Source organism: Sapajus apella, unplaced genomic scaffold (assembly GCF_009761245.1).
Source record: "Sapajus apella isolate SASKATOON/1434 unplaced genomic scaffold, GSC_monkey_1.0 scaffold1606, whole genome shotgun sequence".
NCBI lineage: Eukaryota > Metazoa > Chordata > Mammalia > Primates > Cebidae > Sapajus > Sapajus apella.
The window spans coordinates 1-13,868 of NW_022438532.1; the positions used below are offsets into that span (position 1 = coordinate 1).

Consider the following 13,868-nt stretch of genomic DNA (forward strand, 5'->3'; position numbering starts at 1 on the left):
GATGACTACCTTTTCCTTGAAATTGTCTTACCCAGCTTCCATAGTGCTCTGTTTGTCCTCCCACAGTCTCCTAGCTTGTTGCTCATCCCATTTGCTCTCTCTGCCCTTCGCCGTAATCCACTTCCAGACCTCAAGCTTTCATCTCACTCCTGAGCTGCTTGCAAGTATTTCCTACCTGGTCATTCCACAGGTACTTCAAACTCAGCATGTACAAAATAAACGCATGGGTGGAAGCTCTTGTCCCTACTTGAATCCTTTAATCTGCTCTTCTTCCCTTATTCCCAAGCTTTGTTCAAACAAGCAAAAAGTTGTATCCTTGACTTCAGATTTTTTCTTTCTGTGCCCCACCTTCAGCTGGTTCCCTTGTCCTACTGGTTCTCTTTTCTAAATGCCTCTAGTTCCTGTCCTCACCATCCCTATGACAGAGGTCTTTATTGTCTCTTGCCTGGGTTTTTGCAAGAGTGTCCCTCCAAGCTGCTCATCCTCCCATCTGTTCCCCACTCCACAGTACTGCCACTTACTAAGAGGAAGAAAGAAAATCAAAACGTGAGTTACTGGATCATCAAAAGTATTCTTCCTATAGAATAATGATAATTCTAGCCCTGGCATAGTGGCTCACGCCTGTAATCCCAGCACTTTGGGAAACCGAGTTAGCTGAATCACTTGAGTTCAAGACCAGCCAGGCCAACATGGTGAAACCCCGTCTCTACTAAAAATACAAAAATTAGCCAGGCGTGGTGGCACGCACCTGTAGTCCCAGTTACTCAGGAGGCTCAGGCGGAGAATCGCTTGAACCTGGGAAGTGGAGGTTGCAGTGAGCTGAGATCGCATCACTAGACTCTAGCCTGGGCAACAGAGCAAGACTCTGTCTCCAAAAAATAAATAAATAAAAATAATGATAATTCTGTATAAGAATATATTCCAAGGAAAAGGCATTCCTCAAGCATCGAGCTAGAATTTTGAGTGTTATGTCAAGCTAGTGTGCAAGACCAAAGGCACTGCCAATAGGGCAGTTGGTCCTCAGAAAGAATAGGTGACATCAGAAACAGATTTAAGTAAACAGTGGCAAAGCATTGCACCTCCCTCCAGTAGAAATATATGACCCTGTCATAGGATTTTTTTTTTTTTTTTTTTGAGACAGGGTCTTGCTCTGTCATCCAGGCTGGAGTGCAGTGGTATGATCATACCTCACTGCACCTTGACCTCCTGGATTCAAGTGATCCTCCCGCTTCAGCCTTCCAAGTAGCTGGGACTACAGGCTCATACCACCACACCTGGCTAATTTTTTTATAGAGACAGGGTTTTGCCACATTGCCCACGCTAAGGTCATACATTATAAACACATATTGCACAGTGTTTTACATGCTGAGTTTATGCTCTGAATGGATATCTTTGCATCAGTTCTATGACTTTGTTAGTTTCAGCCCCTCAGTGTGAAAGACAAGATAGAAAAATTGGCTTATCTCTGGATACTTAATAATGCTGGTTAGAAGAACAAGTATGAAGATCACAAATCTGCAAAACCTTCTGAAAAACCCTGTTAATCAACAATGGGTGAAAGTAAATTTTATCATCCACTCTATCAGTGGTGTCAATGTTAATCAACAGAATGCAAGTACTTGTAGAAAGTGGCTGGCCGCTGGCCGGGCATGGTGGCCCACACCTGTAATCCCAGCACTTTGGGAGGTCGAGGCAGGCAGATCATGAGGTCAGGAGATCGAGGCTATCCTGGCCAACATGGTGAAACCCCATCTCTACTAAAAACAAAAATACAGAAAAATTAGCTGGGCGTGTTGGCGCACGCCTGTAGTCCCAGCTACTCGGGAGGCTGAGGCAGGACAATTGCTGGAACCCATGAGGCGGAGATTGCAGTGAGCCAAGATCGCAACACTGCACTACAGCCTGGGCGACACTGCGAGACTTCATCTCAAAAAAGAGAAAGTGGCTGGCCGGGTGCAGTGGCTCACACCTATAATTCCAGCACTTTGGGAAGCCGAGGTGGGAAGATCATGAGGTCAAGAGTTCAAGACCAGCCTGACCAACATAGTGAAACCCCATCTCTACTAAAAATGCAAAAAAAATTAGCCAGGCATGGTGGCACGCACCTGTAATCCCAGCTACTCACGAGGCTGAGGCAGGGGAATTGCTTGAACCAGGGAGATCATGCCAATACACTCCAGCCTGGGTGACAGAGCAAGATTCTGTCTCAAAAGAAAAAAAAAAAGAAAAAGGAGTAGGAGGTAAAAGAAAAAAGAAAAAAAAAAGTGGTGCCTGCTCTCCGCTGTACTGGTCTGGGAATGTTTGGCATGCTGCTGACAAGTTAAAAACAATATTGAGGCCGAGCATGGTGGCTCACGACTATAATCCCAGCACTTTGGGAGGCTAAGGAGAGCAGATCACCTGAGGTCAGGAGTTCGAATCCAGCCTGGCCAACATGGCAAAACCCCGTCTCTACTAAAAATACAAAAAAATTATCTGGATGTGGTGGTGGGATCCTGTAATCCCAGCTACTCGGTAAGCTGAGGCACAAGAATGGCTTGAAGCCAGGTGGCAGAGGTTGCAGTGAGCCGAGATTAGGCCATGCACTTCATCCTGGGTGACAGAGCAAGACTCCATCTCAATTTAAAAAAATGAATAAAATAAAAAGCGCATTGAAAGTACCAATGAAGTTTTTCTGACAGTAAGAAAAACATGGTTCTGAAGGTGAAGCAAACAAGCATCCCTTACCTTTAGGGAAAAGGCAAAGGAAGAGGATTCACCTAAGTTACAGTTGGCCAATAAACAAGAAAAATGTGCAATTTGAGTTATAATCAAGTGCCAAACAAGGAAATGCCATGGGTACTATTTTTCCTACACACCGAGCAAAGATGTTTAAAAGTACAATAGGATTCAGCCCTGCTGAGGGTAACAAAAGGAGGGTGCTTTTCCAGTGAGGCTTGGTGTGGAAGGCAAATAATAAAGGGAGCATTCAGTAATTACACCTCTAGGAATCAGCCGTACGAAAATGCAGGATGCAAAGATTTATGTATGAAGATATTCAGCCCAGCCTTATCTTTTAGATGATGATGTAACTATCAATAGAATGGGCGAGATATCTACACACCAGGATATTATGCCACCATGAATCGCTGGGGGAAAAATGTGATATGTAAGTATTTAGGGATGTAACATGTTCATCGAGGAAGGGAGGCTACAAAAGTACCTTAATGAGCTTTTTTTCTTTTTTCTTTTTTTGAGAAAGAGTTTCACTGTTGTTACCCAGGCTGGAGTGCAATGGCGCGATCTCGGCTCACCGCAACCTCCGCCTCCTGGGTTCAGGCAATTCTCCTGCCTCAGCCTCCTGAGTAGCTGGGATTACAGGCACGCGCCACCATGCCCAGCTAATTTTTTGTATTTTTAGTAGAGACGGGGTTTCACCATGTTGACCAGGATGGTCTCGATTTCTTGACCTGGTGATCCACCCGCCTCGGCCTCCCAAAGTGCTGAGATTACGTGAGCTACCGCGCCCGGCCCTTGATGAGCTTTAAATTTTTCATGTTACAAGTTAGAAACTCGTCTAATTTGAAAGAAAACCACACCTAGGTGATCGGCATTTATTCACCAACCACGTGACTTGGGCAAGTCATTGAAATCTTTTTTAGTCTCCTCCTCTGCAATGGCGACAATACTTGTTATACAGGATTATGGAGCTTAAACGGGATAACTGGTGTTGAAAGGTTCCAGGCCCGTGATCAGGGCTCAGTGTTCCTTCCCTTGCCCTTTAGTGTATGGCTTTCTACATCTGGAGAGGATTCGCACCAAAGGTCAGTTCCAAGGTTCGCTTCCTGGATGAGCGAGGGAAAGTAGGCGCTAACTTTCCTATTCACCCCCGCCGGCTACCGGCAGCCGGGACTCAGGGAAGCCAGGTTGCCCCTGCGCTCTGAACTCCCTCCCCGCCCGCGTCCCTCGAATCCAAACGGCTCGCGGCTAGGCAGCGCTCAGACAACGTAGCTGGCTCGGGAGGGGAGTCCCTTGAGGCTGCCGCCACGCCCCGCCACGCACAGACAGTGACGTCACTCCCGCCCCGCCCCGCCGCCGCTCCGTCGCTTTCCAGGCCCCACACGCGAGGCCCCGCCCCGACTCCGCCCTCGTGAGCTGCAGCCCGAGGGGCGGGGCTTTGGAGGAGCGACAGGATGCGAAACCAATCGCGGTGAGGCTTTGCGCCCCTGGCGCGAGTAGAAATTTTGCCGGGCTCAATGGGTCTCGAAGGGCCTTTTCGGAGTGAGATTGCCAGTGTTTGCGGGTGGTTGTTGCGCTCGGGGTTGTGTGGAGTAGGTCTGGACCTGAACTCACGACTGCTTGGAGCGTCCGCCATGAGGAGAAGGTGCGGGTTGCGGGGAAGTCGTGGACACGCGGGGGCGAGCGACGCCCGTCTCGGTTTCGGGGCCCGTGCGGGATCCCGAGCCTAGGGCATCACGGCAGCCGGCGCCGGCTGAGGCCGGGGGCGCAGAGGGGCTGGGTCTGGAGGCGGCGAGCCGGTGCGAGGGCCGCGGCGGAGGCGAAGCTGATGCGCTGTGCCTCGGCGGCCGCGGGTGCCTGCAAGCTCGGACGCCTGGGTGGGAGCCGAGCGCCGGTGCCGCGACGCGGAGGGGCGGGCGAGGCCAGGGGTCCGGGGCAGCCTTCACCCGGGCGGTCAGCGCTGGCGCCCAGACCCCACCCTCCCCGCCCGCGGAGTCTCAGGTGCCGCTTCTTGGCGCAGATGACTCGTTGTAAACCTGTGTTCATGGCTTCTCTTTAAATAAAGCTGTAAAGTTTATTTATCGTTGTTTTTCTTTGTTTTATTCTTTTATTTTTGTGGAAACGCGGTCTCCTCATGTTGGCCAGGCTGGTGTCGAACTCCTGGCTTTAAGCGATCCTTAAAGGATCCATTGGGATTACAGGCGAGAGCCACGGCGCCCTGCCGGCTGTTTTTCATTATATCTAGCCAGCGGTGGCGTTTTGTTCGAATTGGAAAGACAGCTTTGTTTCCTTAGAAGTTAAGAAACTCGGATTATGGAATTCTTTTCCGGTTGTTTTAACAACATTCTAAGCAGTGTTGGGGAGGGATTGTCCAACTTGAAATCGGGACCAGTCGGTGACACTGCCACTTAACAGCCTTGTGACTTCCAAATATTAACTGTATTTTCTGAAAGTTGTGGATGAAGTATGGTGATTGTAAGGCCGGTTGCCTCGCTGGGAGGTTGGATACACCCAACTCTGCACCTGGCACCAGGCTCTGCACTCGGCACTTAGCTCTGCCCTATGGCTCCCCTGGAAGGCTCCAGGTGATGCAAGGCTCCTGGCCGGTTCTCCCACCTGAAAACCCGCGCGGTCTCAATCCCGCTCCCCTGGAGTCAACCAGAGCACCCAGCTGTTGTTGATTCCTCCTAGCCATAAAAACCCCACGCCCCAGGAATTGGCGCGACTTCCCTGGCCCCTTTCCCCGGGACCATGGAACCTCGCCTGGGAACTGAATAAATTGGATTTTCATTTTCTTATATTGGCCTCACTTTCCTCATTTTAAACTCGGCAATAAACCTTACAGTGATGATACACCGTCAACTAATTTGTAGTTTTTGGTCGAACCAATTGTGCTAAGGCTTTGTAAGAGTCTTCATTTCATGATCACTAATTCTGATCAGTCCTTTTCAAATGCTTGCCCACAAAATAATGGGAGTTTAGTGCCAAATAGTGAAATCCGGTCTCAACTAAAAATACAAAAATTAACTGGGCGTAGTGGCACACGCCTGCAGTCCCAGCTTCTCAGGAGGCTGAGGCAGGAGAATCCCTTGAGCCTAGGGGGCAGAGGTTGCAGTGAGCTGAGATAGCGCCACTGCACTCCAGCCTAGCGCAGAGCGAGACTCTGTATCAAAAAAAAAAAAAAAAAAAAAAAGTCTATTAACAGTTTATGAATTATTTAGGCATCTCCTCTTCCAAGGGATTGAATGAAGTGGGAGGAAGTTACCCTTTAATGTTGATTCCAGGCTAATGGATATAATTAGACCTTTTTTTTTCTTTTGAGACAGCCTCTCACTGTCACCCAGGCTGGAGTGCAGTGGTGAGATTGCTCACTGCAGCTTTGACTTCTGGGGCTCAAGCAAAACTCTGGCTAGAATTAATATTGTTATCGATGCCTGAAACAGGTTGTACAGCAGATCAACAAAGCTCCTTCTCTGGAGCGCTAAGAAAAAAATAGGGCAGTAGATCAGTGAAGGCTGCCTGGAGGTAGGAAGTCATTTAGAAGAGGACCATTTTGAGATTTTTTCCAGTCCAGTGATTTATGTTCAAGGCTGGAAAAACTGCCTCATTTTACAACTTTTGTGTCCTTGAGTGGTAGTCTTTGTATGCACTCTGAGTTTTTCAGTGAGTTTAAAAAAAATCTCAGACTGGCTCCTTTTAGGGGATTACCTGAAACCAGGCAGTATTTAAGTGTATCATAATTATTGTTCACAATGATTACTCTGAAGCATCTTAAGATGATGCAGCTTTATTGAAATGTCACATTATTCATTCGAAAAGATTTCTGGGGCCTGGCACAGTGGCTCACCCTTGTAATCCCAGCACTTTGGGAGGCCATGGTGGGAAGATGATTTGAGCCCAGGAGTTTGAGATCAGCCTGGGCAACATAGCCAGACCCTGTCTCTATTTAAAAAAACAGCAATTTATAATAAAAAAAGGAAAAGACTTCTTGAATGTTTGTTATATACAACTATTCTAAGTGGCAGGGAAACAGCTGTGAGCAAAAGTGACATCCTTGCCCTCACAAGAGTTTATAGTTGGTGGTGACCTGGACCAGGGTGGGGGTGGTAGTGGTAGCAGCAGAGGTCAGGGGGAGTGAGATTCTGCCTGTCTTGTGTAGATAATGCTAATGGCGGGAGTATAAGAAAGAAGTGTCAGGAGGTTGAGCCAGGAGAATTGCCTGAACCCAGGAGGCGGAGGTTGCGGTGAGCCGAGATGGCGCCATTGCACTCCAGCCTGGGTAGCAAGAGTGAAACTCCGTCTCAAAAAAAAAAAAAAAAAGAAATGTCAAGGATTATATAAAATGTAAGTTAAAAAAATTAAGTTCAGTATAATTTGAATGTTAGGAAGAGTGAGAAATGTTAGTTTTTAATTCTTTGAAAATGATCCTCTTACAGGAACTGTCTCTAAATAGAATAACATAATGGGTGTTTGGAATTACCAAACATTTCCAAGAGGCCAAATAAAATTTGTTATATATTAGTAAAAATTATTTTTTGGGGACGGGGGATGGGGGGAGTCTTGCTCTGTCACCCAGGCTGGAGTGCAATAGTGTGATCTCAGTTCACTGCAACCTCTGCCTCCTGGGTTCACCAGGTTCAAGTGATTCTCCTCCCTTAGCCTCCTGAGTATCTGGGATTACAGGTACCTACCACCGTGGCTGGCTAATTTTTGTTTTTTTAGTAGAGATGGGGTTTCACCATGTTGTCCAGGCTGGTCTCGAGCTCCTGACCTCAGGTGATCTGCCCGATTTGGCCTCCCAAAGTGCTGGGATTATACACGTGAGCCACCACACCCGGCCATAGTAAAAATTTATGTTTTTCAATTAAGTTATAAATCAAAGAAATTTCGGAATATGTACCAAGATGTTTTAATAGCAGCTTTGAGGTATAATCCACATACCATATGATGTACTTAAAGTGTATAATTCAGTGATTTTCAGAATATTCAGAGCTGTGTAATCATCACTGCAATCAATTTTAGAACATTTTTTTCACCCCTTCAAAATCTCATTAGCAGTCAATCTCCTTTCCACCTTATGGTCCAAATTCTCTGCACCCCCAACTATAGATCTACTTTTTGGCTAGGCAAAGGTGGCTCACATCTATATCCCAGCACTTCGGGAGGCCGAGTTGGGAGAACTGCTTGAATCCAGGAGTTCAAGAACAGCTTGGGCAACATAGGGAGACTCTGCTTCTACAAAAAAATTTTTTTTAAGTTAGCTGGGTGTGGTGGCTCACACCTGTAGTCCCATCTACTCCGGAGGCCGAGGTGGGAGGATCACCTGAGCCTAGGAGGTTGAGGCTGCAGTGAGCCATGATCACATTACTGCACTCCAACCTGGGTGAAAGAGGGAGACCCTGTCTCAAAAAAAAAAAAAAAAAAAAACCCAAATCTACTTTTTACTGATTCTGGATATTTCATATAAACAGAACCATCACTGTGGTCTTTTTTGACTTGCTTCTTTGACTTAGCATGTTTTCAAGGTTTATTGCCAAATAATATTCCATTGTACGGCCATACACTGCATTTTATTTACCCATTCATAAGTTGATGGCCATTTGTGGTGTTTTCTCCCACTTTTCGGCTATCATAAATAATGCTGCTATAAACATTTGTGTTGTTTTAGTATAAATGTTTTCATTTCTTTTGGGTAAAAACCCAGTCATAAAATTGCTGGGTTGTATGAACTCTGTTAAAGTGAGGGGCTGGGTGCAGTGGCTCATGTTTGTAATCCCAACACTTAGGGAGGCCAAGGGGGGAGGATCGCCTGGGCCCAGGAGTTCAAGACCAGCCTGAGTAACATGGCAAACCTTTAACAAAAAACAAAAACTAGCCAAGTGTGATGGTACATGTCTGTGGTCACAGCTACTAGGGAGGCTAAGCAGGGAGAATTGCCTTGAGCCCGGGAGGTTGAGGCTGCAGTGAGCTGTGATCACACCACGGCACTCCAACCCAGGTGACAGTGAGGCCCTGTCTCAAAAAAAAAAAAAAAAAAAACAAAGAAACAACTGAGTAGCAATCAGACTGTTTTTTGTTTTGTTTTGTTTTGTTTTGTTTTGTTTGTTTTGTTTTTGTTTTTTTTTTTTGAGGCAGAGTCTTGCCCTGTCACCAGGCTGGAGTACAATGGCACGATCTCTGCTCACTGCAACCTCCGCCTCCTGGGTTCAAGCAATTCTTCTGCCTCAGCCTCTTGAGTAGCTGGGATTACAGGCACCTACCACTGCGCCCAGCTAATTTTTGTATTTTTAGTAGAGATGGGGTTTTGCCATTTTGGCCAAGCTGGTTTTGAACTCCTGACCTCAGGTGATGCGCCTTCCTTCGCCTCCCAAAGTGCTGGGATTACAGGTGTGAGCCGCCACGCCCTGCCTAGACTGTTTTTTCAAAGACGCTGCACCATCTTGCATTCTCACAAGCAGTGTCTGAGGGTTCTAGATTCTCTAGATTCTCACCAATACTTGTTGCTATATACATTTTTTTGTTAGAATCGTCCTGTTGGCTATGAAGTGGTTTTGATTTGCATTTCCCTAATGACTAATATGGAGCCTCTTTCTTGCGCTTATTGGCCATTTTTACATCTTCCTTGGAGAAATGTCTATTCAGATTCTTTGCCCATTCATTGTGCTAGATTTTTTTATTCAGAAAAATGGTCACTTTGCCTTTTAGATGTGTTACAGAGAGAGGCAGCCCTGCTTGCAAACCTTTGTCAGGATCTGAGAATGCATAATACCTCTATTAGGTTAGGTAGGTTAGGAGCACAAGACCCTTTGGCAGGAATTCAGGGCCGTTCATTTTACATCTGTTGAACAACTACTATGCATTAGGGTGTGGTAAAATGAAGATGTGGAGGTCCTTGCCCTGGAATGTATGGTCTACTGGGGGGCTGGGGGAAAATGGGAAGTGAGTGACAAGTCCACGGCTCTCCAGAGGAGGTGGTGGCAGATAGAAGGGACTGAAGGTACAAAGCACGGTGGCATGAAGAAATGAGGGCTGCATGAAACCCAAATGAGGACTGCATGTGGTTTATTGAGGGCCATTTTTCCGGGAATGGCCGAAGACTTGGGAGTGACAAGTGGGAAAGATAAGCAGACAGGCCTGGAGAGAGGTTTGAGAAGGCTTTTCCGTGGAAGGTGGTTGAACTATTTCCCGAGGACAGTGGGGTCTTTGAAGGGGATCCCTTAGCCAGGGATCTGATGGGATTTGTTGTCATGACAAACTAGCTGTCATGTGGAGATGGGCTAGGCAGGGTTAGGTCTGTCAGACGGAGGAGACTCTGGGACACTTACTGAAGTAATGACTTCCAGACCAGTGCCCCTAGCTGGCCTGTCTCAAAGCCAGGGCTTTGCATCCAGGTTGAATATTGGCCACAGATTGGAACTTAAGAGTTATTTTTAATAAAATGTTAATATTAGGATTTTAACTCGTGCATTCTTTTGTCTTCAAAATGAAGTGCAAAAGGAGTGTTTGCCTGAGGAAGCTCTTTAGTTGAACTTTAGTTGAGATTGTATTAAATAAATGGCTTACTTACTAACATTTCTTTTTTTCCTTCTGTTGGACTTGAACTGTCAACATTTTTAAAGTGAAGGGAGTAGAATGAATTATTTTAAACATTTGTCAATATTTGGGTATTGGTGGTATGGCCATCTGGCATAGGCAACAGGTATTTGTGTAGAAACGTTTCTCAAGGACGGGCAACCTCTAACTGGGATTTCATGGCTAGAGATATTTTGGATATGAATGTATTAACAGCTTTGGAGAGACATTGTTAGAGATTTAGGCTGGTGACTTGTAGAACCACTGAACTCTGTGAGACAGAAAGGACCTAATGAAAGTTTCTAGCTCCAAGGTGGCCTGCCTCGGCCTCCCAAAGTGCTGAGATTACTGGCATGAGCCACCACACCCGGTGGGTTTGTTGATTTTCATTGCTGTGTTATTACATTGTGGGAATGTACTATTCATTCTGTTGATAGACATCTAGCCTGTTTCTGTTTCCATGCTTTATGAGTAATGCTTCTCTGACCATTCTCATATGTGTCTGGTGAACATGTGTGTTCATTTCTGCTAGTTCTGTCTGTAGAGGTAGAACTGCTGGGTTCAGCTTTAGGAGATAGACTGCCAACAGTTTTAAAAATAGTTGTACCAATTTACACCATGCCAGCAGTATATGAAAGTTCTCACTTTTCTCTATATTCACCAACACTTAATGTTGTCTTTTTAACTTTAGCCATTATTTGAGCTGCTAGTTGTATTGTAAGAATAATGGGCCAGGTATGGCGGTTCACGCCTGTAATCCCAGCACTTTGGGAGGCCAAAACAGGTGGATCACTTGAGGTCATGAGTTTGAGACCAGCCTGGCCAACATGGTGAAACCCCGTCTCTACTGAAAATATAAAAATTAGCCAGCATGGTGGTGCACGCCTGTAATCTGAGCTACTTGGGAGGCTGAGGCAGGAGAATCACTTGAACCCGGGAGGCAGGGGTTGCAGTGAGCCAAGATCACACCATTGTACTCCAGCCAGGGCAATGGAGTGAGATTCTGTCTCCAAAATAATAATAATAATGATAATAAATAAATGAATAAAATAAAAAGGTCGGGCACGGTGGCTCATGTCTGTAATCCCAGCACTTTGGGGAAGCCAAGGCAGGTGGATCACCTAGGGTCAGCAGCTCGAGAGCAGCCTGGCCAACATGACAAAACCTCATCTCTACTAAAAATACAAAAATTAGCCGGGCATGGTAGCACACGCCTGTAGCCCCACCTACTCAGGTGGCTGAGTCAGGAGAACCCAGGAGGCAGGAAGAACCCAGAAGGCCGAGGCTGCAGTGAGTCAAGATCATGCCGCTGCACACCAGCCTGGGTAATAGAGCAACACACTGTCTCAAAGAAAAAAAGAACAACCAAAAACTAGTAATAAATTGCCAGATATTTTGTAGGAGCTTCTCACCAGCAAGTTCTTGTGTTAGTTTATTTTACCAACATTTTTGTCTGGTTTTCTTTAGTAAAAGTATTTATAATTCTGTATTCTACTTCCATAGGTAGATGACTGATGCAAGTCCAGAAGGTTGAGTTTCCATGATGTAATCTGATATGAAATCTTGCATTGCTGGTGACATCTGGCAGGAAAAGGGATGGGGAGTGGTTAAAGGTGAATTAAGCTGGATGCTTGTTTTCAATGTGCTTTTGACTCGAGGCCAGTGGGAAGCTAGTCTTTTTAGTAGAGATGAGGTTTCACCATATTGGCCAGCCTGGTCTCGAACTCCTGACTTTAGGTGATCTGGCCGACTCTGCCTCCCAAAGTGCTGGGATTACAGGCATGAGCCACCATGCTCGGCCATGAGAAGCTAGTCTTTTTGGTTCTTGAAAATAGTGCTTTTAGTCTAGAGGCTGTGACTGATGTAACTAACAGGCCTTATTTTTTGGTTTTCAGTGAGGTGCTGGCGGAGGAGTCCATAGTATGTCTGCAGAAAGCCCTAAATCACCTTCGGGAAATATGGGAGCTAATTGGGATTCCAGAGGACCAGCGGTTACAAAGAGCTGAGGTGGTAAAGAAGCATATCAAGGTGGGTTGAATAGTACTGGGCTGTGCACTGGACCAGGGTAAGAATGTTGGTGTCTCACCTCAGATAGCATACAGAAGGGATATGTGATCACAGCGTTAGGATAGCACAGGCTCTTCCTGTTTGGTTTTGAAGTCCCTTCTTGAAATTTGATGAGGCTGGGCGCAGTGGCTCATGCCTGTAATCCTAGCACTTTGGGAGGCCGAGGCGTGTGGATTGCTTGAGGTCAGCCTGACCAACATGGTAAAACCCCGTCTCTACTAAAAATACAAAAATTAGCCAGGTGCAGTGGTGGGCACTTGTAATCCCAGCTACTCGGGAGGCGAGGCAGGAGAATCGCTTGAACTCGGGAGGTGGAGGTTGCAGTGAGCCGAGATCTCGCCATTGCACTCTGGCCTGGGTGACAGAGTTAGACTGTCTCAAGAAAAAAAAAAAAGAAAAATTTGAGGAGTTTGGTGTTGGGAGTTTTTTTCCTCCATAGCCTCAGTATTATGGACTGTTTTCTCCCTTGTAGGAACTCCTGGATATGATGATTGCTGAAGAGGAAAGCCTGAAGGAAAGACTCATCAAAAGCATATCCGTCTGTCAAAAAGAGCTGAACACTCTGTGCACCGAGTTGCGCGTCGAGCCATTTCAGGTCCGTGGCGCCCACAGGGTCTGTAGGGAAACTGCAGGGCCTGAGATTTAGGAAGCAGCATTGACTTGGGCCTGTAGCTGATGAGAGGCTTCCTGGTGGGGGTGGAGCTAGACATGAGAAATGGGGAAACATGGTGCAACATTAATTAGGCCCTGCAGAGGAATTCTCGCCTCTGTGGAGAGCTGCCCTGGTGGATCAAAAAGATGCTGCCGCTTACCGTAGTTTTGCTTTGGAGGGAATATTAGTTTTTTTTATAATCTCTGAAAGAAAGGTAGGTATAGATACTACTGCACTGTTTTTCCTCTGAAAGAAAATGAAAACAGGAAGCAAAATTAACTAATGATAAAAAGGAATACTACCAAAAAAAACAACCTTTGTGGGTTTTATCATACTCAGAAGCTGCATACACTGAACCAACCAAAATAGCTACTTTAGAAGAAATGTCTCAAAAGCTGGAATATCAGGAGTGCAAAGTGCAGTTCAGAGCATGCCCTGTCATCTGTGGGTGGATGGAGCTCCGAGGTGGCTGTATTGTGGGTCACTGCAAGTTGGACTTGAGTGAGGACACCAGCAAGGATGAAATGAAACATGGGGTACTGAAACATCTCTGCTTAGAACCAGTGGAAGCAGTGCCAGGATCATAAAAATTCGGACAGATGTGGAGCTTGGAAAGATAATGAGTGCAGCCAGAAGGTTCTCAGGTCCCTCCTCCTGTTACAGGAAGACCTGCCTAGGTATCTGTTTGGAGTTAGCCTAGGAGGGAGATCACCTTTAAAGGGCAAAGAATAATCCACACCTGGTAGCCAAGAGCAATCAGGCAGAGGAGAACATGAAGTGGAGCTTCCTGGAGTCAACATAAGTGTCTTAAGTATAATAGATTAGTTCACAATGTTAAATGAAATTGTGTAAATTTATA

At 46.1% G+C, this 13,868-nt stretch overlaps 1 protein-coding gene across 1 annotated transcript; it reads left to right on the forward strand.

The window, feature by feature from the left end:
• Positions 1 to 4,166: 4,166 nt before the first annotated feature.
• Positions 4,167 to 13,139, forward strand: LOC116546888 (protein regulator of cytokinesis 1-like). The gene is made up of 3 exons (XM_032273008.1): positions 4,167 to 4,363; positions 12,186 to 12,318; positions 12,830 to 13,139. Exons 1-3 carry the CDS (start codon positions 4,236 to 4,238, stop codon positions 13,001 to 13,003), a joined length of 435 nt encoding a protein of 144 aa, XP_032128899.1. The 5' UTR covers positions 4,167 to 4,235; the 3' UTR covers positions 13,004 to 13,139.
• Positions 13,140 to 13,868: the final 729 nt, after the last annotated feature.